General features: G+C 50.2%; 1 protein-coding gene across 1 annotated transcript in view; it reads right to left on the minus strand.

Moving 5' to 3' along the window:
- ELAPOR1 (endosome-lysosome associated apoptosis and autophagy regulator 1) overlaps positions 1-25,246 on the minus strand; it is a 101,754-nt gene extending 76,508 nt beyond the window's left edge. The window contains exon 1 of the mRNA XM_039538045.1: positions 25,044-25,246. Coding sequence (XP_039393979.1) covers positions 25,044-25,169 — 126 coding nt within the window. The 5' untranslated portion in view covers positions 25,170-25,246. The remainder of the gene's footprint in view (positions 1-25,043) is intronic.
- Between the last annotated feature and the right edge of the window lie 776 nt (positions 25,247-26,022).

Consider the following 26,022-nt stretch of genomic DNA (forward strand, 5'->3'; position numbering starts at 1 on the left):
TCCCAGGCAGGGCTGGACAGAGCCCTGCGTTTCTGAGCCTGTTTTTTAAATGTTAAAAAACCCAGCAACATTTCAAGTAGCCTTCGGTTTCACAGTTTAATTTAAACCATGGGCTCCAGTTGAGTTTGACAGCATTCCAAAGCCTGAGGGGGGTTGCATGAACTTAGTGAGCAGCCAGGCCAGCGCTCCCTGCCTTATGAAAGCGGCATGTTTATCTTGGCGGGACCCAGGGGTTAGTGTGACAATGAACGTTGTTCATTAAACAGGTTCCTAGGTAAACCCGGACACAGAGTTCTGCCTAAGGAAGCAGGAGCAATTAAGAGACATTCACACCAGATGTTTCATAAGCTGAACTGGTGCCCACAGTGTTTACTTATCTCATCACACACAACTAAAGCACACGGACACAAACTACAGCAGGCGGACTGGCTGCCTCAGGAGATTGCTAATGGCGCCTCAGGCTTTCGTCAGCTCGGCCGACTGCCTGGGGAAGAGCGTCATGCCGGGGTAGAACGGGGGTCTGTCGGCATGTCAGACTCCTGGATTCTATCACTGCCTATGACACAGACTCAGTGTGTGACTGCACAAGTCCCTTCCCCTTTCTATGCCTCAGGTTTCCCACCTGTGAAATGGAGATAAAGACTCTCCCTTCTCTTCTCCAGAGGTCCTTGTACTGTCCAAGTACCTCCCGGAAGCCCTGTCTCCTAATGCACTGGTGCCTGTTCTTTGGCTAGTTGTGAGGCTCCGTTCTAATTAGCGAGGTCCCTGGGTGAAAGGTGATATAGGAGGGGTAGGGAGCACCAGGGCATCCTCCTTTCCTTGCTCATCTGCAGCACAGCTGCCTACAGAGCCTCAGGCTTGCCGCCTCACACGGCCTTGGATCTGCACACAGAGCTCAGATGTGAGAAGAGAGAAAACAAATTAACTTTTTTCCTAGATGCCAGAGTAAACCAGCTCTCACGTGCTGGGACAGGAGTGCAGGGCTTCCCTGATGACGACGCCCCCCCGCCTCACTTCAGAAGAGGCGCAGGAACCTTCTGACCAGCCTCACCTTATCTTTGATCCCGTTCAATATGGCCATATGGAAGAACATCTGTTACTGGGGCTTATGTTTCCCCACCACAAGCTACCTTGAAAGCCGATATCCAGAGCAGGGAGGGAGGGAGGGATATTTACCTACGAGTTAAAGCAACACTTAAGTCCTCCAGTAAGACCTGCTGGAACATTTAATTTTCAGAAGTGGTAGGCAAGCAGCCAGAGGATTTAGCAACGTAAAGGACCAATCCTGCTGGGTTCGATTTCCACGCTGACCTCACAATAGGTTAACAGAATTCAGTTCTTAAGAATGAGGATGTTGAAAACTTGCCCCTTAATGGTTTATGAGCATCTGGGTGAATTGACCTAAGTCACAGATTTTAATCATGATTTAAATCAGCAAGCAGGAAACCTTAATTTAAATAACTGATTTTAATCATGTTTTGCATTTGTACTTCAGTTATTTTCCTAAAGAACGGCTGATTCACACTGATTGGTCACCATTAAAATATGTACATTTGCAACTAAAAACATTTACACAAAATTTGGTGCTTCTTTTTGCTAACCAGGAGGATAGACTATATCTATACACATTGATTCAAGCTTTATATAGTTTTATATTCATTCAGATTCTTAATTTTTACATTTTTGTTATGAGAAAAACAGCCATACAAAGGTCCATCTAGCCCAGTATCCTGTCTTCCAACAATGGCCAATGCCAGGTGCCCCAGAGGGAATGAACAGAACAAGGTATTTATTGAACGATCCATCCCCTATTATCCATTCCCAGCTTCTGGCAAACAGAGACTAGGGACACCATTCCTGCCCATCTTGGATAATAGCCATTGATGGACCTATCCTCCATGAACTTATCTAGTTCTTTTTTGAACCCTGTTATACTCTTGGCCTTCACATCATCCTCTGGCAAGGAGTTCCACAGGTTGACTGTGTGTTGTGTAGAAAAAGGAAGTATTTCTTGTTTGTTTTAAACCTGCTGCCTATTAATTTCATTTGGTGAACCCCTAGTTCTTGTGTTATGAGAAGGAGTAAATAACACTTCCTCATTTACTTTCTCCACACCAGTCATGATGTTTTAGACCCCTATCATATCCCCCATTAGTTGTAACTTTTCCAAGCTGAAAAGTCCCAGTTTTATTAATCTCTTCTCGTATGGAAGCTATTTCATACCCCTAATCATTTTTGTTGCCCTTTTCTGAACCTTTTCAAATTCCAATATATTTTTTGAGGTGGGGTGACCACATCTGCATGCAATATTCAAGATGTGGGCATACCATGGATTTATATAGAGGCAATATATTTTCCATCTTATTATCTATCCCTTTCTTAATTATGCCCAACATTCTGTTTGCTTTTTTGACGGTCGCAGCACATTGAGTGGATGTTTTCAGAGAACTATTCACAATGACTCCAAGATCTCTCATGTGGTAACAGCTAATTTAGACCCCATCATTTTGCATGTATAGTTGGGATTACGTTTTCCAATGCGCATTACTTTGCATTTATCAACACTGAATTTCATCTGCCACTTTGACACTCAGTTTTGTGAGATCCCTTTGTAGCTCTTCGCAGTCTGCTTTGGACTTAACTATCAACAGTAGTTTTGTATCACCTGCAAATTTTGCCACCTCACTGATTACCCTTTTCCAGATCAATTATGAGTATGTTGAATAGAACTGGACCCAGCACAGCCCACTGGGGGACACCACTATTTACCTCTCTCCATTTTGAAAACTGACCATTTATTCCTATCCTGTGTTTCCTATTTTTTAACCAGTTACCCATCCATGAGAGGACCCTCCCTCTTATCTCATGACAGCTGACTTTGCTTAAGAGCCTTTGGTGAGGGAACTTGTCAAAGGCTTTCTGAAAAACTTTAAGTACACTATATCCACTGGATCCCCTTGGTCCACATGCTTGTTGATCACCCTCAAAGAATTCTAGTAGATTGGTGAGGCATGATTTCCCTTTACAAGAACCATGTTGTCTCTTCCTCAACAAATTATGTTAGTCTGTGTGTCTGACAATTCTGTTCTTTACTATAGTTTCAACCGGTTTGCCTGGTACTGAAGTGAGGCTTACCGGCCTGTAGTTGCCAGGATCACCTCTGGAGCCCTTTTTAAAAATTGGCATCACGTTAGCTATCCTGCAGTCATCTGGTACAGAAGCTGATTTAAATGATGGGTTACAAACCACAGTTATTAGTTCTGCAATTTCACATTTGAGTTCCTTCAGCATTCATCATAGAAGATTAGGACTGGAAGACACCTCAGGATGTCATCTAGTCCAACCCCCTGTTCAAAGTAGGACCAACCCCAACTAAATCATCCCAGCCAGGGCTTTGTCAAGCTGGGCCTTTAAAACCTCTAAGGAAGGAGATTCCACCCCCTCCCTAGGTAACCCATTCCAGTGCTTCACCACCCTCCTAGTGAAATAGTTTTTCCTAATAGCCAACCTAGACCTCCCCCACTGCAATTTGAGATCATTGCTCCTTGTTCTGTCATCTGCCATCACTGAGAACAGTCTAGCTCCATCCTATTTGTAGCCTTCCCTCGGGTAGTTGAAGGCTGCTATCAAATCCCCCCTCACTCTTCTCTTCTGCAGACTAAATAAGCCCAGTACCCTCAGCCTCTCCTCATAAGTCATGTGCCCCAGCCCCCTGATCATTTTTGTTGCCCTTCGCTGGACTCTCTCCAATTTGTCCACATCCCTTTATTTATTTATTTATTTATGGGGGGGGGGGAACTGGATGCAGTACTCCAGATTTGGCCTCACCAGTGCCAAATAGAGGGGAATAATTACTTCCCTCGATCTGCTGGAAATGCTTCTACTAATGCAGCCCAATATGCATTCTTGGGTTAATACCATCTGGTCCTGGTGACTTACTACTGTTTAGTTTATCAATTTGTTCCAAAACTACCTCTAATGACACCTCAATCTGGGACAGTTTCTGAGATTTGTCACTTAAAAAGAATGGCTCAGGTTAGGGAATCTTCCTCGCATCCCCAACCATGAAAACAGATGCAATGAATTCATTTAGTTTCTCCACAATGGCCTTATCGTCCTTGAGTGCTCCTTTAGCACCTCGATCATGCAGTGGCTCTACTGGTTGTTTAGCAGGCTCCCTGCTTCAGATGTACTTAAAGTTTTCTCTATTACTTTTTGAGTCTTTGTTCTTCAAATTCTTTTTTGGCCATCCTAGTTATATTTTTACATGCCATTTACCAGAGTTTATGCTCCTTTTTATTTTCCTCACTAGGATTTAATTTCCACTTTTTAAAGGATGATTTTTTGCCTCTCACTGCTTCTTTTACTTTGTTGTTTAGCCACAGTTGCACTTTTTTGGTTCTCTTATTATGTTTTTTAATTTGGGGAATACATTTAAGTTGAGTGTCTATTATGGTGTCTTTATAAAGTTTCCTTGCAGCTTGCAGGGATTTCACTATTGATGCTGTACCTTTTAATTTCTGTTTAACCTCCTCTAGTTCCCATTTTTGAAATTAAATGCTACTGGGGTGGGCTGCAGTGGTGTTTTCCCTTCCATAGGGATGTTAAATTATAAAGCATTTATTTATTAGATACTCTTTTTTACTTGTGATGTGTCAAGCTGCATTTGAATGGAAATTGGAATTTAATTAAAAAAGCACAAAAAGAGCATTATGTGCAGTGATCTATGACTAAGAGACTACATTAATAAACAAAACCATAACTGTAAGTTATATTTAACTAGCTTAGGTATGGCAGCTTCTTTTACTTATCTTTTGCATTTGAAATGATTTATTAAACAAGGTATATTCTGTACTTAGTGAATGGAAGCGATTGTTTCTGGTCACCATGTCCTTCAAGATGTTTGAACCTGCAGCTCTCTTCCTCGTACACCTTGCTTTTATTCATAGACTGGAAATGAAAAACAAGCTTGCCGGCTTTTTCAACTCCCAATCACTTTTCTCAGTTTTGAATGACCTAGTTATTGTACTGAGCTAGTTGAATAAACTGAAATGAGAAAAATATTCTCTGCACCTGCAGAAGAGGCTACTGCCATCAAAAGCTGGCTTGGCGCTTCAACAAACTCTGGTTCCAGGTATCTAGCCAGTGATTGCCACCAGTTAAATAGTCTGGCTTTAAAACTTTGGGAAGCACCTGCTGCTTGAATATTATTTTAATTTCAATGTTAATGAATTACAGTAAATTTAAGGGTTAACAGTTATAGTTTATTTTAAAAAAGATAATATGTATTTGATTTAAACTAAAAAAATCCAGTTTATTTTATTTAACAAAACCATTGATCTTTCTGTACCTTGACAAGCATTCGCTTCAAAGCTCCGTGGAGCAGGGCCCATCATTTTGTTCTGTGTTCGTACAGCACCACACACAATGTGGCTCTGGGCCAGGCCTGAGGCTCTTAGGTGCCACTACAATACAAATCTCATAAATAAATGAGAGGAGATTTGTAAGCAAGGGCAGAGATGCAGAGATAACAGACATAACGGCCATTGATTCAGTGTAAAGGCTAATTAAGGAACAGGATGTTTTGTCTGATAAAAAGGACATACAATTTTTTTTTTTTAATAAAAATAAGATCATGGCCTTCCTTCTATCCTGTCCGAGTGAAAGGGGATTCTGAGCATGTAAGGAGGGCTGCTAATGCCGTTTTCCCAGGTTTCTGCCTCTGTCTCTCTCTCAGCTTGGACATCAGGCTGGTCAACTTTTGTTTCTACTCAGTTTCACTCGGGGCTTCCCCTGAACCAGCACCAGGTTGGATTCATATTTTTATCTATTTAGGTTTCTAGCGGAAAGGGAAGAGCATCTCTCCAAGGCTCTCCTCTCCAGCACCCGGAACCTCATTTCAGAGATACCACAGGGGAATGCATGGAGTAAAAACACAACAGTGCTTCCATTGCTGTAGGTAGCTGGATGTTTGTTCCCATCCACCCACCACCCAAATCACAGGTGGCGGCTTCTTCCAGACCCCAGGGGTACACAACCCCCTGCTCTGCCCCAGGACCCAACACCCCCCCCAGTCCCACCCCACCTCTTCCCACCCAGTTCTGCCCCCTTCCCTGAGTGCACCCCATCCCTGTTCCTGTCCCTCTCCCCCAACCACCTCCTGCATGGTGCAGAACAGCTGATTGTGGCAGACAGAGACACTGGGGCGGGGGGGGGGGGGGAAGGAGGAGCTGACTGCTGGTGGGTGCTAAGCACCCACTAATTTTTTTCCATGGGTGCTCCAGATGTGGTGGAGATAGTGCTAATGACCCAAATCCTGTGTAGTCTGGGCAGAAACTGTCCCTGCCAACACATGGGTGGGACACAGAGCCGTAGCCTAGGCTGAAACAGCAGCTCTGGCTGCTTTGCTCCCCATATGGGCGGTTGAGACCACTGGAGCTAGCACATTGGTTCTCAACCAGGGGTACGTGCACTCCCAGGGGTACACAAAGGCATAGGCACCAACCCTGCGGGTGCTGTGGGGCTGGAGCACCCACAGGGAAAAATTAGCGGGTGCTCTGCACCCACCGGCAGCTCCCCCTGCCCCCACCCCTTCCTCACCTCCTCCGCTCCCGAGCGTGCTGCGTCCCCGCTCCTCCCCCACCCAGCGCTTCCCGCCTGCTGGGTAACAGCTGTTTGGTGGCACTTAGGACTTTCTGGGAGGAGGGCGGGGAGGAGGCAGTAAAGAGGCGGGGCAGGGTGGTGACTTGAGGGAAGGGGGTGGAATTGGGGCAGGGCAAGGGTGGTGCAGGGCCAGGAGTCGAGCACCCATGCAGTTGAGAGGAAGGCAGTGCCTATGCACAAAGGTCTTCCAGGGTACATCAGATATTTGCCTAGTTTTACATAAAAAGCACTAGCAAAGACTAAAATTTCATATAGACAACACCTTGTTTATACTGCTCTATATACTGTACACAGAAATGTAGATACAAGATTCAGATTCTAATTGATTTATTTTATTATATGGTAAAAATGAGAAAGGAAGCACCCCATTGTTCAATAAGAGTGTGCAGGGCCATTTTGGTATTTTTATGTCTGATTTTGTAACCACATAGTTTTTAAGGGAGGTGAAACTTGGGTTACAAAGACAAATCAGACTCCTGACCAGGGTATGCAGTCTGGAAACGTTGAGAGCCACTGCTCCAGCACATCGTTACCTCCCCTTGAGGGCTGTGTGGAGGTGCCCTCTGTGGGAGGCAGGGGTTGCACGGGGGAGGGGGGGCTGTGTGGCTGCTTCCCCTGCATCCTCACCCCCCAAACCCCAGGTAAGGGGACTCTGCACACCAAGGTGAATTTCACCCACATGCTTTTCTAGAACGTTATTGTTTTCCCCACACTTTCAGTTCCCCCAGCTCAGGGGTTTGCTCCCCAAAATGCACAGAGGCCTCTGTACCATGGGGAATCGGACAGAAGGGCCAGTCCCCAGGATGGCGAGCATATCCCAATCCTGGGGGGCAGGTGGTGTCTAGGCCCCCCTGCAGCACCTGCTGCATCAGGGACCGCTGGACACTGATCATGTCATCTGCTGTAGGTACTGATGTGACACCCCCCACACACACACACACACACTGCAGCTGAACATAGCACCTTGTTACCTGGGCACACCCCTGGCAGGCAGGCCGGCCACTGCTGTTATCCCCCTTGCACTGACGGGAACCTGACCTCAGCTCTCCCGAGTCCACACCCAGCTCCCTAGCCACTGGGCTAGCCACTTTTTACAGGTTACTGTTACTGCCGCCATTCTCTGCTCCAAATCCCTCCCATGCACTCCCTCCCCCCGCTTTCCCTGCCCTCTCCTGCGTTAGCCCCTTTAGCTAATCTTCCCTAAGCAAAACCCACCCCCAAAACTACAATCAAGCCAACAACTGTGGTAGCACTAGCTTGCCTTTTCCAACCACCACGCTGACCCCTCTGCTGGGGGGTTCCATTGCTCCTCCCACCTGGGCCTGTCAGGGACCCTCTTACTCCAACGTCTGGTCAGTCCCCATTGTGTGGAGCATCTCCACTGGGGTCCCCAGCCGCCACCAGGGGAAACAAACCCTACCCCCCATAACTGCATGGTACAACACACAAGATTTAAATGGGCTTGAGCCCCCATGCTGGGGACTGACTTCTGCAGTTCCTGATGTGAGGTTAACAGAGCGGTTTTAACACCGCATTAATAGGGCGCTGGGCTTGGGCTTTTTTGCACGTTACTTTTTTATTATAAGAAGTGGTGGCAAGGAGGGGACTCGTAAATTTAGAACAGCTCCAGAAAAACATTTCTATTAAATATAGATGACCTCCTGAGGTCCCTTCCAACCCTGAGATTCTATGATTCTATGGTGTAGCTGAGGTTTCAAAATTGTTCCCAGGTTGGTGCAAAAAGTGCATTTGTAAACATTCAGTGTTCAGGTTTGCAGAAACAAACCTTTGATGTTTCATAACAACTCATAGCTGGAAGGGAAAAGAAAAAGCAAGAGAAAAATCTCACACATTAAGTCTGCCTGATGTGCTGTAGAGATTTGTGAAATCTCTTGATCTCTGTCGCAGTGCATCCAGGACCAAACTGTTATGACAAGGCACAGATTTTCCTTTTGAGCAGCGTATGCCAGTGGATCAGAGAAGAAACACACTGACCAAACTACAGTTACCACTGACTTAAAGCCAGAAGGGATGATTCTGATCATCCAGTTTGGCCTCCTGCAGAGAATGGGCCAGAGAACCTCACCCAGCAATTCCTGCCTGCCTGGTGTTTGAGCCAGTGGCCCCTCCCCGTCCCTCCCTTTTTTTTTTTTTTAAATATAAGAGAGACATCCAACTCAATGTAAAGTCTCCAAGTGACTAAATCCACTGAGTTCCAACAGTTAATTAGATTTGCCTTATTTCTGGCCTGACCTTTGCAACCTAAAAGGACACACACGCTATGCTATACTGTTTCTTCTATCCAAGTGCTTATATGGCCTCGTAATATCCACGTATCTCAAATATTACTGAGTTTGTCCTCAGTGCCCCTGCCAGATAGAGAAAAACAGCCCCAGTGTGAACCTGGGCCCGTGGGAACGCTTAGCCCTGGTGGTTCATGAAACACTGGCCCAGAACCTCCCTCTGACTAGCTGAATCATTCCTAGGCCAACTATTGAATAAGAGGAAGCCCTGACTATTGGCTAAAGTCCAAGGCAAGGAATCAGGGGTCCACCAATGGCTCTGCCCCATGCTGAGCACAGGGCCTTCAGCAATTCAGGGCTAAGGTTTCAAGTGCAGCCACTGAATTTGAGGCCTCAGTTTTGGGGACCCGAGCAGCAGATGCCTGGAACTTTATTTTCGGAAGGTGCCAAGTGTCCACCTGAAGTCAATGGGGTGGTGGGTGCCCAACATGTCAGATCAGGCCCCAGCATCTTACACAGAGATCCAAAAACTGAGGCATCCAGGAAAAAAAAAATCAGTGGCCACTTTTGAAAGTTTGGGCTTTAACTTCCCCACCTGCAGCACAAGGCTGATGGCCTGCCTGCTTCTCAAAGGGGTGGGGAGCCTGAAATCACACTGGGAGGGTGTTTGAAGATTAAAGGTCAGGAGCTCAGTGTCATTTCCAGTCCCTGCCACATTGCTCCGAGAACAGCTCCCTTTCCCACAAGCCAGGGCCCTTGGGATATTACTGCATGTCCTGGAAATGATTCTGCTGCTCACACATGCTGTGCTGCAGGCACCTGGGATGAGACTGACACTTGGTGCTGCAGGCAGAATGTGCCACATCTTATTTGGCTCAGGTTAAAGCAGCCCTGCTCCTTTGTGACGACTGGTCCCGCAGCAAAGGGTACGGCCTCCGCACGGTTGGCGAGCCAACTCTGCAAAGAGTGAGCTATTCATAAGTATTACTCATCCATCATGTGCATTACAGCAATGCCTAGCTTAGGGCCCCATGACACTAGGCTCCATAGGTGTAACACAGATGACAGTCCCTGCCCCAGCGAGATTACACTTCAGATGATCTATTGCTCCTGCCATCAAATACAGACTAGCTGCAATCATGGCTGGGATCTCCTCCCTTGTCATGCCAATTCCATGGGAGGGCTCAGAAGAGGGTGAGATGGACACACCAGAGAGTGTCACATTTGCTGTGGTAACTACACACTAGAGGGCAGGCTATGGATGAAAGCGAAGCCTTGCTTGGAGGGGCTAGGATCTGCCCACTACTCATCCCTTGTCTAGTCCATCTTCCGAGATCATCTTCATCCCAGTAAAGAGCTCCAATGCTTTTCTGCTGCTGAGACCTTTTCCCAAGCCGAAGCAGAGCGTTCACCTTGTTCATGTCAGTTTCAGGCTTCTCCCCACACGGCTGTGAAGAAAAGCTGTGAAGACATACAAGAACTGGAAAAGCACTGAGGTGCTGCTCTGCATGCAGACTCAGGCAGCCAGCCTGGCACCTGGCAAAGCTGGCTCCACCGGGAAGTTTGTCTTCACAGCTCTAGTGGCTCAAATCTTTGTCCAGATTCTACAGCAGTGGAGGACGCCTGCCTGGGACAGATCCCTGCGCACCTCACCAAGTGGCATTTTCAGACCTGGAAAGGCTGGTTTTAGAGCGCAGGGACCATGGATGAGCAGATCCCACCCTGCTGCTATGGCTGAGTGCCAAGCTAGCTGATGCTGAGCTGTTCAGCTATGCAGATGTGTCTATAAGCCAGGGGTGGTTTACGAGCCACAAGATGCTGAATCTGCTCTATGCAGAAGCACCAGCTGAGTGATGTATAAAGCACATTCATCCGGGCTTTAGAGAGCTGCTACGCCTAGGCTCCCAGGGATCACACCTCCTCCGGACACGGGGTACCACGCTGCTGGCTCCCACACTGTGTACGTCTGGCATGTCCAGCTGGGGCAGGCTCTGTGCTCTCTGAACACCAGGGTAGCTGGCCCTGCAGCGAGACAACACCAAGGGGAGCCTCTCATTCCCCCTCCTGCCCCCCCCCCGCACCTGTAAGGGGGCTGGGTATAACATGGCCCTGCTGCTGCCAGCTCCTTGTGGCCCTAGGTTTGCCCAGATTGCCTGCTGAGGCAAATGTTAGCTCCCTGGCCCAGAGCCCACAGAAGTCTCTACAAGCTGCAAAGCTGGCCTTTCCCAGGGAAACAAAACACTTCAGAATCTGCCCGTGTGGGAAGGGTTAATGGCATCTGCTGTATGTAGCTGAGCAAACACACAGGGAGCCTGGGAAGTGCCATGTGGGGGAGCTCGCTGCTCACACTCGCCCTCCTGGAGCCAACGCCTGGTGGGGCAGACGGACACTTTCACACCAGCTGCAGAGCAGAACAATTCTCTGGAGCCAAAGTCCAAACTCTGCATGGACCAGCCCTGCCCCCACATTCGCAATGGGGCCCCCACCCGACACCCACTTCCCAGCATACTGCTCAAATCGCCCAGGGCCCATCTAACCTGAGCACTGTAGCACAGGGATGGGCAAACTATGGCCCGTGGGCTGCGTCTAGCCCGTCAGACCTTTTAATCTTTTAATCCCTTGAGCTCCCGCAGGGGAGCGGGATTGGGGGCTTGCCCTGCTCCACGCAGCTCCCAGGAAGCAGTGGCATGTCCCCCCTCCAGCTCCTATGGGTAGGGGCAGCCAGGGGACTTTGCACGCTGCCCCTGCCCCAAGCGCTGGCTCTACAGCTCTCACTGGCAGCGCCTGCGGATGGGGCAGTGCGCGTAGGAGCCAGAGGGGGGACATGCTGCTGCTTCCGGAAGCTGCTTGAGGTAAGCGCTGCCCAGAGTCTGCACCTCTGACCTCCTGTGCCACAACCCCCTGCCCCAGCCTTGATACACCTCCTGCCCTCCGAACCCCTCGGTGCCAGCGTGGAGCACCCTCCTGCACCCCAAAACCCCTCATCCCTGACCCCACCCCAGAGCACTCACAGACACCTCACATCCCACCACCCTGCCCCAACCCAGAGCTCCCTCCCCCACTCCGAACCCCTCAGCCCCAGCCCAGAGCCCTCTCCTGCACCCTGAACCCCTCATTTCTGGCCCCACCCAGCACCCCCACCTCAACCCCCTGCCTCAGCCTGGACCCCCTTCCATACTCCCAACCCCTCTGCTCCATCCGCAGCCCCCTCCTGCACCCCAAACCCCTCATTTCTGACCCCACCCCCAGCCAGAGCCCTCACCCCCTCCCGCACCCCAACCCCTAATTTCATGAGCATTCTTGGCCCGCCATACAATTTCCATAACCAGGTGTGGCCCTTGGGCCAAAAAGTTTGCCCACCCCTGCTGTAGCATCTGAGCCCCACAATCATTACTGCACTGATCCCGGCACATGTTGTATGTGGGGCGGGGCAGGGTACAGCTGGGGGACTGAGGCCATTAGCCTGTCCTGCATATGTGCCTGGGCTCTCAAAGTTGGGGACTGTGACAGTGAGCCAGCGTAGGAAGGTCCATCCAGACTGGAAGTTACCCCGCCAACTCCAGGGCAGAGGTGCCCACGGTCACGGGGAGAGTCTGTGGCAGAGCAGGGAAACGAAACCCTGAGCACTCCTCTCACTCCCTCAGACAGACAGAATCCTGCACCTTCCCATGGACAAAGAATGAGCTTGTCTAGGGACCGGTACATCCTCTGTCTAGGCATTTTAGCCTAAGTAGGGGCATTGCCAGCAGATCAAGGGACGTGATTATTCCCCTCTAGTCGACATTGGTGAGGCCTCATCTGGAGTAATGTGTCCAGTTTTGGGCCCCACACTACAAGGAGGATGTGGATAAATTGGAGAGAGTCCATCAGAGGGCAACAAAAGTTATTAGGAGGCTGGAGCACATGACTTATGAGGAGAGGCTGAGGGAACTGGGATTGTTTAGTCTGCAGAAGAGAAGAGTGAGGTGGGATTTGATAGCAGCCTTCAACTACCTGAAGGAGGGTTCCAAAGAGGATGGAGCTCGGCTGTTCTTTTTCTATCATCTGGTACCTCTGAGAAGCAATGGTCTCAAGTTGCAGTGGGGGAGGTCTAGGTTGGCTATTAGGAAAAACTTTTCACTAGTAGGGTGGTGAAGCACTGGAATGGGTTACTCTAGGGAGGTGGTGGAATCCCCTTCCTTAGGAGGTTTGTAAGGTCAGGCTTGACAAAGCCCTGGCTGGGATGATTTGGGTGGGGTTGGTCCTGCTTTGAGCAGGGGGTTGGACTAGATGACCTCCTGAGGTCTTTTCCAACGCTAATATTCTATGATTCCCCATACAAACTTTCTCCTAGCACACACAGCCTCTGAAGGTGCCTGGACCCCCAGCCCTCTTCTCACTCTGAGGCAGTGCCATGATGTCAGCGGGTCACTCATGACTCGCACGGGGTGTGTGGGGGGGGGGTGAGATCAGGCCCCCAAGGCATGAAGGCAGCAGGCTCCTGGCTCCGGCAGACCTTCAGGAAGCTCCCTTGCAGACAGGGTCTGAATATTGGAACCAGGCACGTGGAAAGCTCCAGAGTCAGCTCCACAAGCCGGGGCCCCTTCTGTTCTGGTCTGGGTTGCAGTAGGGCAGATGGACCAGGAACTGCCCAAGGCAGGCCAAGTAGGCACATGCAACACCAGGAACAATTCAGGCCCACTCTCGCTCCCACTCAAGTCATGGGCAACTTTGCCGTGGAGGCACTGGGCCAGGATCGGGCCCTTTGTGAGTTACACTGGCTGGAGTTGAAAGGACACGAATCCAGCCAGCCAGATTTGTATCATTAGCACAGTCAACAGTAGCAGGGCTCCCACCATGGTCAGAGCACATGGGATCAGGCCCTACGGGCATGATAAAGGCACAGCTTACCCCCCACCCCCACCCTGATGCTCACAATGGAGATGGGCAGCATGGAATAAAACCTCCCTCCATCAAGTGAGCTCAGCAGGATACCCTCCTCCCTGGGTTCCGTGATAAGAGTTAATGGGGGTGGGTGGGTGTGTGTGCACATGCATGTCCCCATACGCAGCAGCCAGACCAATCACAGTCCCCTTGCCCCTCCGTCCCCCGCTCAGGGCAAGGGGTGAGATATACCGAAGGGCACGTGACACCAGCGGAGTGTTCCAGAAGTGAAGGAAGAAATACATAAAGTGAAGCTCCTTGCTAGCCTGTTTTAAAGGGACAGTGCACATCTCACCAAGCTATTCCTTTTGAGACCTACATTGAGAACAGCTGGTGAGCTGGGAGACAGGACAATATAACTCCAGAGTCTAATCAAGAGGCAATTCAGTTTGAAGGGGATCAGCAGGCTGCACCGTAACTTCAGAGCAGGGGACAAATCCCTCCCAGGTTTCTTATGCAAAACCAGGTTGGAATAATACTTCAGCACAAGCAGAGCTAATTGATCCCAGCTGCACCAGCCTAGGGTAGGGCTGACCAATGCTTACAAATGCTCAAGAAGCTGTGTTTGATTTACACATGGTCTGTGGCCCTGGAGCTGACCAGCCACATCAGTGCTGATGCGCCCGGGTGGTTCTGTTCAGACTGACAGTGAGGCACTCCCAGGACCAGGGCAGCCCACTGTGCAGCCATGGGCCCTGCAATACAGAGAGCTGACCACAGGTCACAGCAGGCTACAGCCCCAGCTTGTGTTGGGAGATGGACCATTCAGGGGCTGGATCACTTGGTGATTACCTTGTCTGTTCACTCCCTCTGGGGCACCTGGCATTGGCCGCTGTCGGGTGACAGGATACTGGGCTAGATGGACCTTTGGTCTGACCCAGTAGGGCCGTTCTTATGGGAGCCCCCACTCAGGCTAAGGCGGAGCACTCCATGCTGGGGCCTGTGGTCTCTGGAGGCAGCACCTAGGCTGCAGGACTCCCCTGCAATACAATCTTCTCCATTTTATGTCCCCAGGCTCCTGGTCAGTTGCTGCTGCAGCCCCAGTTGGGTGCTGCTGGTGTGACCAACGCAAGCAAGGCACTGTGCTCGGCAGAGCTAAGGAAACTGGCTCCATACAGGACAGGTTTGATGTCTAGCTCCTATGAGAAGGGCTTCAACAAGCTTGTCAGGCTGTGAATCACCCTTATTCTGCAGCTGTACCCAGGATCCACCACCCAGCTCTTCATGCAGGAGGATCCAAGTCCACTGCACAATGTTACTACTACCCACCATTCACAGGCCTTCCCATCTCTGGCACTAGCAGCAGATGCAGAATGGGAGCGGTCTAGATTTTCCCACAATGCACTAGTACAAACATGCTTGCACAACATGGCAGGTGCTGACAGGTGACTGGTGTATTGGGAAAAGGTTGGCTGCAAATGTGTCTGAGTGCAGCAGTCACATGGCTCTGTCTGTACACAAATGGCACCAGAAGCAGCCCCAGTAACCAAGCAAACATCCCCTAGGAAAAGAGCAGAGAGGAAGGACGGCTGAAGACCCAGGTTCAACTTCCTGCTCTGCCACCGACTCCCACTTAAGGTGTGCCTATGCTTAAATGCTGCAGCTGCATGTCAGCATGGTGGCTCACCCCAGAAGGGCTCTCCCAGGGCAGCTAGGTCAATAGCAGAATCCTTCCGTTGACCTAGCGTTGCCTACACCAGGGTCAGGCTGGCATAGTGCCATCTCTCAGGGGGTGGATTTTTCACTCCCCTCAGAAATGGAGCGATGCTGATGTAAGTTTTCAGTGTAGACCAGTCTTCAGCAGGGGCGCTGAGAGCCACTGAACCAAACTGTAAACCCTGGGTATGATGGAAACCACTTCAAGCCAGGCAATTCGACAGCACCTCCAGTTCCAGCACCTAAGTGCTCCGATTGCCATTATTCATATGGGCAATCAAGGCACATCAGAACACTTTTCTAGCTCACAGGGTTAATGGGGACCAGAGACACACCTTTGCTGCTGAGCCAGCGATGACTAACATGTTTGCACACACAACAGCCTGGGCGATACCGAATAGAAACCAAACTCTGTTCCGCTGGGATCCCTGGCTGTGATCAGAACTGTGCTCACTACAGCCGGATTACAAGTGAGACTGCTCCGAGAAAGGACATTACAAAGAGGGCGGGGGGGGTGGGGGTGGAGAGCAGCCCCAGTCTGCTCTGCTGGCAAGGAATACAGCCCCCGTCTCAGCCAGAGCTCAGAGTCAAGCTGGGCTCTTTCTGGCACTCGCATCATCACGCCACAGAGCCAACAATCAAGAATGCATAACGAATGCTGCTGCAGATGCCAGAGAAGGAGAGGGACCAGCTCACTCTCCCAGCTCTGCTAGCCCAGAGGGCTGACAGGATTAGAAAGGTGAAAGCTTGCAGTAATCACTGAGTCAGCAGCTCCCACTGACATCCTGGGAACAGACAGCTGGGGCTGCTTTTACGTGGCCTCTTTGCAGAGTGGAACCCACGGATCCCTGCAGTCAGTCATTGCCAGCAGGGTTCTACCACCGTTGCTCTAACCAGCAGAGACAGGATTCTTTGGTCCAAGCCCACTGTAATCAGCTGGGCCTGTGTCCATTATAGGGGCTAGCTTCAGAGATGACTTCCTGAAAAGATTCTTTGTCTACATCATCCTGTTACCTACGTGGCTAAAGCCCTCCAGTCATGGAACTAGCAGTCTTGTTTCATGCTTTTAAACCTAGTACAGGTTGCAACTCATGCAGAATATAGGGTATAAAACAGACTAACAGGGTCTGATCTAACTTAAATAGGAATGCAGAGGAACAAAACCACTGTAGAGGCAATACTGCCACAGCCTAGCAGCTACAGCCAGTGATTTCTACACAGCTCCTTGCCGTGTTGGACTGGAATCAGATCCATGGCACCAGGCACCAAGCAGCTGGCTTCACCTGTGCTGAGGAGCCGTTCTGCAGCCCTTGTGTAGTTGTGGCTGCTGTGTTTGACATTGGGTGACATCCCATGGCTCCTCCAGCTGGCACCTAACCGGCTGTCAACATCTATACTCTCGGCTCCTCGAGGAAAGTCCCCTTCCTGCCAGCCACGCTCACTGCATTATTTTTAGAGCTCATTAAGCTTTACAGCACTGCAGCTTCAGAGTGTCATTGGCTGGGGGTGGGGAGGGAGGAGGGTTAACTTAAGGAACAAAGGACTTCATTGACAATTCATTAAATCTACTGATTGCTACCTACAAACAATTAGGAGAGAGGGAGGCTGCCCTCAGCACTAGGGCAACCTCTGGTATTGACTGGACCACCTCCCACCTCCATGAGGTTAAAACTGAGCACCTCATCTTTCCTCCATGGCCATTACCTTGGATTCCTCTTTCTCCCCACACATCCACATCATTACCAAGCCTTGTGCTGTTTCCTCCATGGGTGCACTGCTTCAGCTGAAGTAGGAATATCTCTACCCAGTAGCAGTAGTAGACTCTTATCCAACAAGTCTGATGGCAAAATGCAATATTGGCCCCTGCTGGTCTCCTGCTTCAATGACTGAAATACTCTGCTCCTCTCTGGCCTCCCATGGCCGCTCTCACTCCCCTCCAGAACACCCAGGATGCTGCTGCCAAACTGCCATCCTGGCTTGTCAATTCAACACTGATCCCCCTTCCCAATGGAGTCCCTCTACTCCAGTCATTCAGAGCAGGGATAAGCCAGAAAAAGCTCTGACTGAGGGCCATTTCTAGCCTAACAGCCGCTCAGATGTAGATGTACCTAAGTAACTTTGTGGATCCGGTCTCAAGATTGCAAGTGGGGATCAACCCTGGGAGATTCAGGACTAAAACCACAGGGCTTGCCACTTGACCTACCATAGTAACTCCTAACTGGTAGCAGTAGTAGACTCTTATCCGGACAGCCCCCCCAACCTGAAGTAAATACTCACCAGCAACCACACACCATACAACAGAAACAGTAACCCAGGAACCAACCCCGGTGCCAACTCTGTCCGCATATCTGTTCAAGGGACACCATCAGAGGACCCAACCACATCATCAGGGGCTCATTCACCTGCACATCTACCAATGTGATATATGCCATCATGTGCCAACAATGCCCCTCTGCTATGTACATTGGCCAAACTGAACAATCTCTACTCAAAAGAATAAATGGACACAAATCAGACATCAAGAATTGTAACATTCAAAAACCAGTCAGAGAACACTTCAATCTCCCTGGACACTCAACAACAGACTTAAGAGTGGCCATTCTTCAACAAAAAAACTTCAAAAGCAGACTTCAATGAGAAACTGCAGAACTGGAATTAATTTGCAAACTTGACCCCATCAAATTAGGCCTGAATAAAGACTGGGAGTGGCTGGGTCATTACAAAAAATAATTTCCCCTCTGTTGTTACTCACACCTTCTTGTCAACTGCTAGGAACAGGCCATATCCACATTGAATTGGCCTGGTTAGCACTGACTCCCCCACTTGGTAAGGCAACACCCATCTTTTCATATGCTGTGTATTTATACCTGCCTACTGTACCCTCCACTCCATGCATCTGATGAAGTGGGTTATGCCCAAATAAATCGTGGTTATGCCCACGAAAGCTTATGCCCAAATAAATTTGTTAGTCTCTAAGGTGCTACAAGGACTCCTCATTGTTTTTACTGATAGGGACTAACACGGCTGCCACTCTGAAACCTCTTGTGGCTAGTCTCCATGACATATTACATGTATTATGGTAGCACCTAAGAGCCCCAAATCATGCCCCTGGACCCCATGGGGCTGGGCACTATGCACACACAGAACATATAGACGGTCCCTGCCCTATAGAACTGACCATCTAAGCAGGTAATCTTAGCAAGTGTGCTGCACTGACTGCCCCAAATCTCTCCTTGCCCCACGTTTCTAGAAGGTTGGACAATTCCTTCCCTTGAATGGCTACATTTTTTGGAATAAGTGCCTGCAAATCCAATGACTGGCAGTGCCACTCATCGCATCAGCAACCTTTGCCATGAAGCGTTACCATTTTGGGGGGCAGGGATTTTTTCCGCTCAACCTGTCCACAAAGGGTGGGCTTTTCAATCACCTACTTGCCATCAGTATCATGCGCACACCCACAACCTGCCTAGCCAGCTGTGTCCTCTGCAGAGAGTGGTCTGTTTGAGACTCGGAAGCACCAGAGTGAAAACACTAAAACGGCTTAATTAAAAAGGGAAAAGAAGCTGCTTTGCTGGCTGCATCAAATGCACCAGCTTTCCTCCACAACCTCAGTTTAGAGAAACATGAGGAATTGCACTCCGACCTCAGTTACTCTACAGTACCTCGCTGATGGGCATTATACTGTTGTGAATGCAGAGTGACTGATCAGAATACAGCCCCAAGTTCTCTTGAATTAAAAATGCTCCTCTGGAGAACTCATGAAAGACAGAATTTGCTCCAGTCAACCAACAGGACCGCAGAGAAGGTGAATAGATTTTTATTCTAAAGATTTAAGATAAGTCTTTTTCAAAAACTGTACACATCCTCCACCATCCTAATCCACTTGCCACTAGGTTTTCAGTGGTGTAGCCACTTCAAGCAAATATCACTGCAACCCCAGAAGGCTTCATCAGCTTGAATTCGTATGCTGCTCAAAATACATGCATCCTAATTCATCACTGGTGTAATTGTATTTAAGTCGGTGGAGTTGCACCAGGGACAGATCCAAGCCAAAGATGCAGCTCTGCTTTATGCAGATGAGTTCAATATAAAATCTAACGGCAAAGCTGCTCATTCCAAACTCCAGGGTAGTAGAAGGCAAATATGACCTTTCTGCTGCCAGGACTTCAGCCAGGTTGCTGGGGCCAGGAAGGGCCCAGGCTTCCCTGCACTTGGGTGTGTCAAAAGAAAACCAGATGTTGGCAAAAGTGGTGCCAAGAAAGCTGCCTGAACCCCTCGGTCTGGAAGGCAACCTGGTAGCGAGGTGGCTACAGGACTTCTATCTATTCCTTGGAGCATTGCAGAGAAATACAAGAGGGTGTGAACCCTCCCCACTGCACTAAGGGACAAGCCCAGAGATAACAGGGAGCTGCCATACACCTTAGGGGAACACCAAGGGTCTGTAACCCCATGCAAGAACATGGATACTCCACAGCTACAGCGTCGAGAGAGAAAAAATTCTTGCCCTAGGATAATGTTACTTGGGAAGGCAAGTTTTCAACAAGCCAGCTACCAGGCAAGACCTTTACATTACAGAGCTACCGAAAGCTAAGTAACGTGAATTGGAACAGTTAGTTCTACCACACACAAGTCTGTCTCTAATTAGTCTGCCGAGAACCAGGTCAGAGCAAAGTTGTATTTTGAGAAATGGGTTTCACGGTGCAAAGAAGCACACGTATCTGCACAGCTACTGAAAACTTGTCACTGATGTGTCTGAAATACAATGTGGAGCCTGTTGGGGTCCAGCGTGGGGTTGAGCACACCAGGTGCTGGTTCATACAGGATTAGCGATAGAACAACCCGTTTGGCATGCACGTCTGTATAATGGCAGACGTGCAGAAAGCAACTCCCTGGCACAGCAGTCGAACAGCTGTCGCAGTGCAAATGACCAAATGGGTGCACAACTTCTCTGCAAGAGACACACGGCACATCAAGTCCGAGGTGCTGCTTTACTGAACTCAGGATGCTGGCAGAAACGCAGGGCCTACACAGAGTCCCCCATCACACAGAGAGAAAAGAAGAGCTGATGATCCACTAATACTGAGTGGTTCTTCAGGTCAGACTGGAAGAGCGTAGCTCAAAAGATTGATTCTTCCACCAACAGAAGTTGGTCCAAAAAAACAAAACAAAACAAAAAAAAAACCACACACCTGCCCCACCGTAGGGATTCATGGCCACATGACATAGCTCAGCAAATCCAGCACTGATTTGTCATGAGCAAGTACCACTCCACCCAAACTGCTTACCCCAGTGTCGTTCTGCTCTGCCCTTCCACAGCAACAAGGGAAAGGCTGCACCAAAACTCTGCCACTAAACAAAGCCTCTGATCTCCGTCTGGGCAAGCTCGCCTGGGTGGGGAGCTGTCTTCTTTCAAGACGATCGCTCGAAGACATGGCACAGCTATGCCCAGACTGAAAAACAGAAATGCTAGCCATTGTAGGAGGATTGCAGGAGGTTGTGTGTATACGTTAGTGGGCAGAAACTGGTTGAGGTAGAAAGACCATAAACTGCTGGAAGCCATATAACAGAAGCCATTGGCAAGAAGACTTCAGCAAGGGATCAAGCACCGAAGTGTGAAATACAAGCCCAATAAGGGGCTTCATGCAGTGCCCCTGCTTTCAGGAACATCTGTATACAGGGAAAGCAAAGAACTGCAGCAGGAGTTTGAAGTAAATACGACTCAAGCACTACACACTTGCCAGACTGAATCTGACAGGCAGAGAGAGTGATCCAGCCTCACACCTGCTTGGGAGAATAACTGTAGATGGAGGGCCAAGAGATTGCTTCTCAGGTACTCCAGCTAGAGGTGAGAATGCCACGAATGCCAATATTCAGTACAGAGGACACTGTAAGATGCCACCACAGCAGGAATCAGAAACAGCATAAGCCACAGTGCCCATCTGGGGATTTGAAGGGTCTGGACTGAGCCAGAGATGTGATATTCTGTCTAGGCACGAATGCTGCCAGCAGAGACCAGGTACCAAGTGTGACATCTGCAATCGAGTGCAAGAGAACCACTGAGAACACGAGAGTCCTGACCATCCTCGGTCCGAGGATGGCACAGCTCTAGCTGCATTGAACAGGAAAGACAACCTCTTATCACAGCCTCCTAGTCAGCTTTTCAAACTGACCTGTTTCGCAACACACTGAGTAGTAAGAGAACGTACATTTTAAAGTACCAGTAACAGTGCAAGGTTAATGAGCTGCTCATTTTGACAGTTCTCCGATACACCAGTTCCAGTACTGGTTGTCTAGCCCTTGTCAGACACAGTCAAATGGGTTAGCAGAAGACAGTACAAAGAGCAAAGAACTCGGTAATATTAAAAGCTTCAGTAGGCTCAGGGACCCATCTGTAGCACTGTCAGGTGTCCCGGCACAGCTTGCCAGTTCACACACTCCTGGGCAGAAGGACAAAACCCTCAGAGCCCACCACTAAGGAGCTACAGACAATGAACCCTGGCACAGTCACAGGAGAGCCGTACGCCAGGAAACTAGACCAGACGTAATACTGTTACAGGAGTGTCAAACATCCCATCCCCCTTGCAAAAGAGAAGCTGGCCAGCAGCCTGCCAAGCCCCAGGGATCCCACCTCCCCAAGCCATAGGCAGAGCCCCTCCAAGAGCCAGTCCTGAAGCAGGAACAGAAGAACCTGATTAAAAGCAAAGGGGACCTTGTTTCTGTTCCTTGAGGACATTCTGGATGCTGCTGACAGTTGCACACAGTCACCAAGGAGGAAATCACCCTGGGACAGACCCCCAAGTGATGCAAGCTGGAGTCAGCAAAGCTATGCCCATTGATACCAGCAGATGATCTGGTTCATCAGCAGAAGCAAAAAGGCACCAGAGGACACATCCATCTCAGTAGCCAAACATGCCACTGCAGGAGGAAGTGCTCCAAGAACAAGCGGTTGTGGGCTCAGAAAGCCAATGAGATTCTGAAGACAGCCACTTTAGACACATGTCCAGCAAATGGCAGATATCATACCAGGTGATCTCCCCCGACGTAGAGATCTCCATTGGTTTGTTATTAATTAGCTGCATTCATTTACGGCTGTTATATTTGGTGGGGATTTTTTTTAATGAAATGCAAATAAAAGGGGGAATGTTACAGCAGCCACTGGCATCCCCAGATCCTACCTAGGGTGACCAGATGTCCTGATTTTATAGGGACAGTCCTGATTTTTGGTTCTTTTTCTTATATAGGCTCTTATTACCCCCGACCCCCTGTCCCCATTTTTCACACTTCTGGTCACCCTACTAGATCCTGACCCCTGCTATGTAACAGGAATATTACCCTAATAACTCTAACCACCTCACATGACTAGAACTGGGAAGTTAAGAGCACTCTCTGACCATATGACAAGGATAAAGTTGTCAGAAGCATGAAAAAAATTCATTAGTACAGTCTGATTTCAAAATATACTGACGTAATATGGCAAAAAGCATCCCTCTCCTCTGGCTAAAATATAAATACACAGAGAACCTGATCTCAATTTCCACTTATATCAGAAAGGCTTTGCCTCAGTCTTGCAATGGGAAAAGGATCAGATCCTGGAAGAGACAGCCAGTCTGAGCCCGCGGGTGCTGTCGTGAAAGCAAGCCTCCAACGGCAAGCCTTCCACCGAGCATATAAAACCTAGTCATCTGCGTGCCTGCGTCGAATCCAAAACTGTTCAGAAGGGCCTGAGAAGGCACACAGCTAGGCACAAACACGGTAACATGTTTAGTAAAGGAGAATGTAAAGCCAAAGACAAAAAGAGATGGTGACTAGCACAGAAATACACTCTGCAATGGAGGAGTGAGAGCCCCAGCCAAGTCCCCCTGGTCCACGGGGTTCATTAAGGGCCCAGTCCAATGCCCAGTGCAATCAAGGAACAGACTGGGGAAGGGGCGAGAAAGCACTGGAAGAGGGATATTTCCCCAGCAACCTCCTTTACTGTATGGGCTTGATCCTGCTCCCACTCAGGTCAGTGGAAAGAAACCTCCATTGACCAGAGTGGAGTAAACAAGCCATAGGTGTCAAGAAGCAGCTGACGGAAGCTGCTCTCTCTCTAGCTGAGCTTTGACTTTCTCCAACCTCCTTCCCTTGTACCCTCATTTTCTTTCTTCCTTTGTCACTGTTTCTTTTTGCCACCCCCACTTTTCAAAGACATTTTTAGATATGAACCAACAACAACAACAACAAAAAAACATGCAAAATCAAATTCCTTCCATTCACCTAGCAGAAAGCTATATAACCCAATTTACAGGCAGCCTGCCCCGGTAGAAAGAAGAGACCATTTGCCGGGTGGGATTACAGCCAGTGGTCAATGAGAAGGGAGAGCACAGGTCACAGGCATGGCATGGCGAAGTGCCCCTCTGCTTTTAGCAGGGTAGGGGCAATGCACTCCACTTTCCTGGAACCCCTGATCAGTACCAGCAAGGGGGGACATGGAGCCAGAATGCCACGGGCTCAGCACAGTGGGAGCCGAGTGCTGGGCAAAACCTGGCGTACAGAGGACTCTGTAGAATGACATTACTCTGCCAGCAGCTGCCCTCCTTGGGAAACTCCTTTGCCACCTGCCCAGGGTTTTGGTCTGGCTCTTATCTCCATGAACAGGGCCCCACTAAGTTCGACTCCCCCAGCAGGCTATTTTTAGGGACATGAGTAGACAGCATGTTTTGCTTCTGCATCTAGCATTTTTAGTGGGCTGATTCCAGCAGCAGCACCAGAGGGGCCAGAGAGCCCAAACTGGTAACTCTTCCAAGTGATTTTGCAAGGCTATGTTAATTCTAGTGAGGCAGGGCAGCTATGTGCCTCCTCCCTCCCCCCAAAACATACAGGAACCATCAGGTGTGTCCACATAGCTCCTCATTCCATACCACATAGGGCACTTTGCCATCTACGTATCCAGCACAGCCTCACCACTGTCTGTCAGGCCACTGGGACCTACAGTCCCAACCCCACATACAGGGCATGAAGCCCAGGCCCCCATATGAGGCATTCAATCACCTCCATAGCACCTCTTGTACTGAACAGGCAGCACCTCTCTCTCAGGCTCCCCTGCCCCTCCATATCCCCCTTATTGCATCATTACAGCCCCTTCCACTGCCCCATACAGACCCTCGCCTTTGTCTCAATGCCCCCCCATACAGGACATGGCCTCTAACCTTCAGCCTAGTCCCCTCTCTTCAGCCCCACATGGGGCACACAGCCCCTCATAGGGACCTGCAGCTTTGTCGCCATAGCCCCAGAGAGGATGCCTTACTACCCAAACCCTCTAGATCACTGCTGGGTCTAGGACTGGCAGATCCCGTCCAGAGCCACCTCTATAGCCCTCATCCCCACCTCTATAGCCCTCATCACCCCTTACAAGAACCCCCTCACCCTGCCGCAGTGCCCATCTCTAGCACCCCCAATGGAGAACTCAGATCCCCACCCCCATCCCATCCTCCGCCGTCCCTGCCCAGGACTAGGAGTCACTCCCCCGCCTGCGGTGCCTCCATCCTACAGGGCTCCGCCCGGTCCGCACTCCCCTACCTCCTTGCAGGCGTGCAGCTCCCGCTCCTCGCCCCAGCTCCCCTGGATGGCGGCCCCCGCCCAGAGCAGGAGCAGCAGCAGCCGCCTGAGCCCGGCCCGGAGGCAGCAACGTCCGGCCCCAGCCATGGTGCAGCAGCAGCGGCCGTGCTGCGAGGCGTCAGCGGGGCTCAGGTGCAGCCACCGCGGGGAGGCAGAAGGACGCCGGAGCCCCGCCCCACCCCCGGCAACCGCCGCCGCGCGCACCTGGGCCACGCACCTGCGGCTCGAAAGATGCGCCCGCGCGCCGCTGCGCGGGCAGAGCCAGCCCCAGCCTCTCGTGCGCGCCGAGCCCGGGCGCAACACGCCGCGAGGCCAAATCTGCGCGCTCCCCTGTGTAAAGCCCCGGGCCCGCCCAGCTTTGTCGCTCTCCCTCGTGCGGATTTAGTCCTTTCTGGGGGCGCGCACCGTCGTCCGTTAGCCCCAGCATTAATGACCTACTTTTGCACGTTCATAACCCCCCCCCCATATTAGCCCCATGTAAGTTTTCGCATTCGGGTCTTTGTTCTGCCTCGGCGCCACGTGTCCCGCCTCGCACATGGGCATCTTCCCTGCAAAATTAGATCCCCCCACCCTTTTTGCAACAGCCCTTTGCTTGGCCCACAGATTTGGGTGTTAGCCCCTCTACAGTTTAGGGAAGCAGGGCCATGCAGTGCCTAGCCATGTGCAACAAAGCGGGCGGGGGGAAATATGGCGGCAGCAGGTTTTTAAATAAACGGTATGCAGGCTGGTGCTTGGCTGTTCCAGGCGAAGTCTTCATCCATGCCTGAGTTTCTCTGCGGGAAGATTGCAGGGAAAGATGCACAGTCCTTGCATGTCTAGCGCGGCCCCCTGGACTGCAATTCTCTGGCCGCTGCGTGCCCGTTCCCTCCTTTGCCTCCCCCTCCCTGCAGGCCACCCCGCCGCGCTGCTCTTTCCAGCCATCAGGGGGAGCCCCAGCGCC

This window comes from Mauremys reevesii, linkage group 4, assembly GCF_016161935.1.
Source record: "Mauremys reevesii isolate NIE-2019 linkage group 4, ASM1616193v1, whole genome shotgun sequence".
In the NCBI taxonomy this organism is placed as follows: Eukaryota; Metazoa; Chordata; order Testudines; family Geoemydidae; genus Mauremys; species Mauremys reevesii.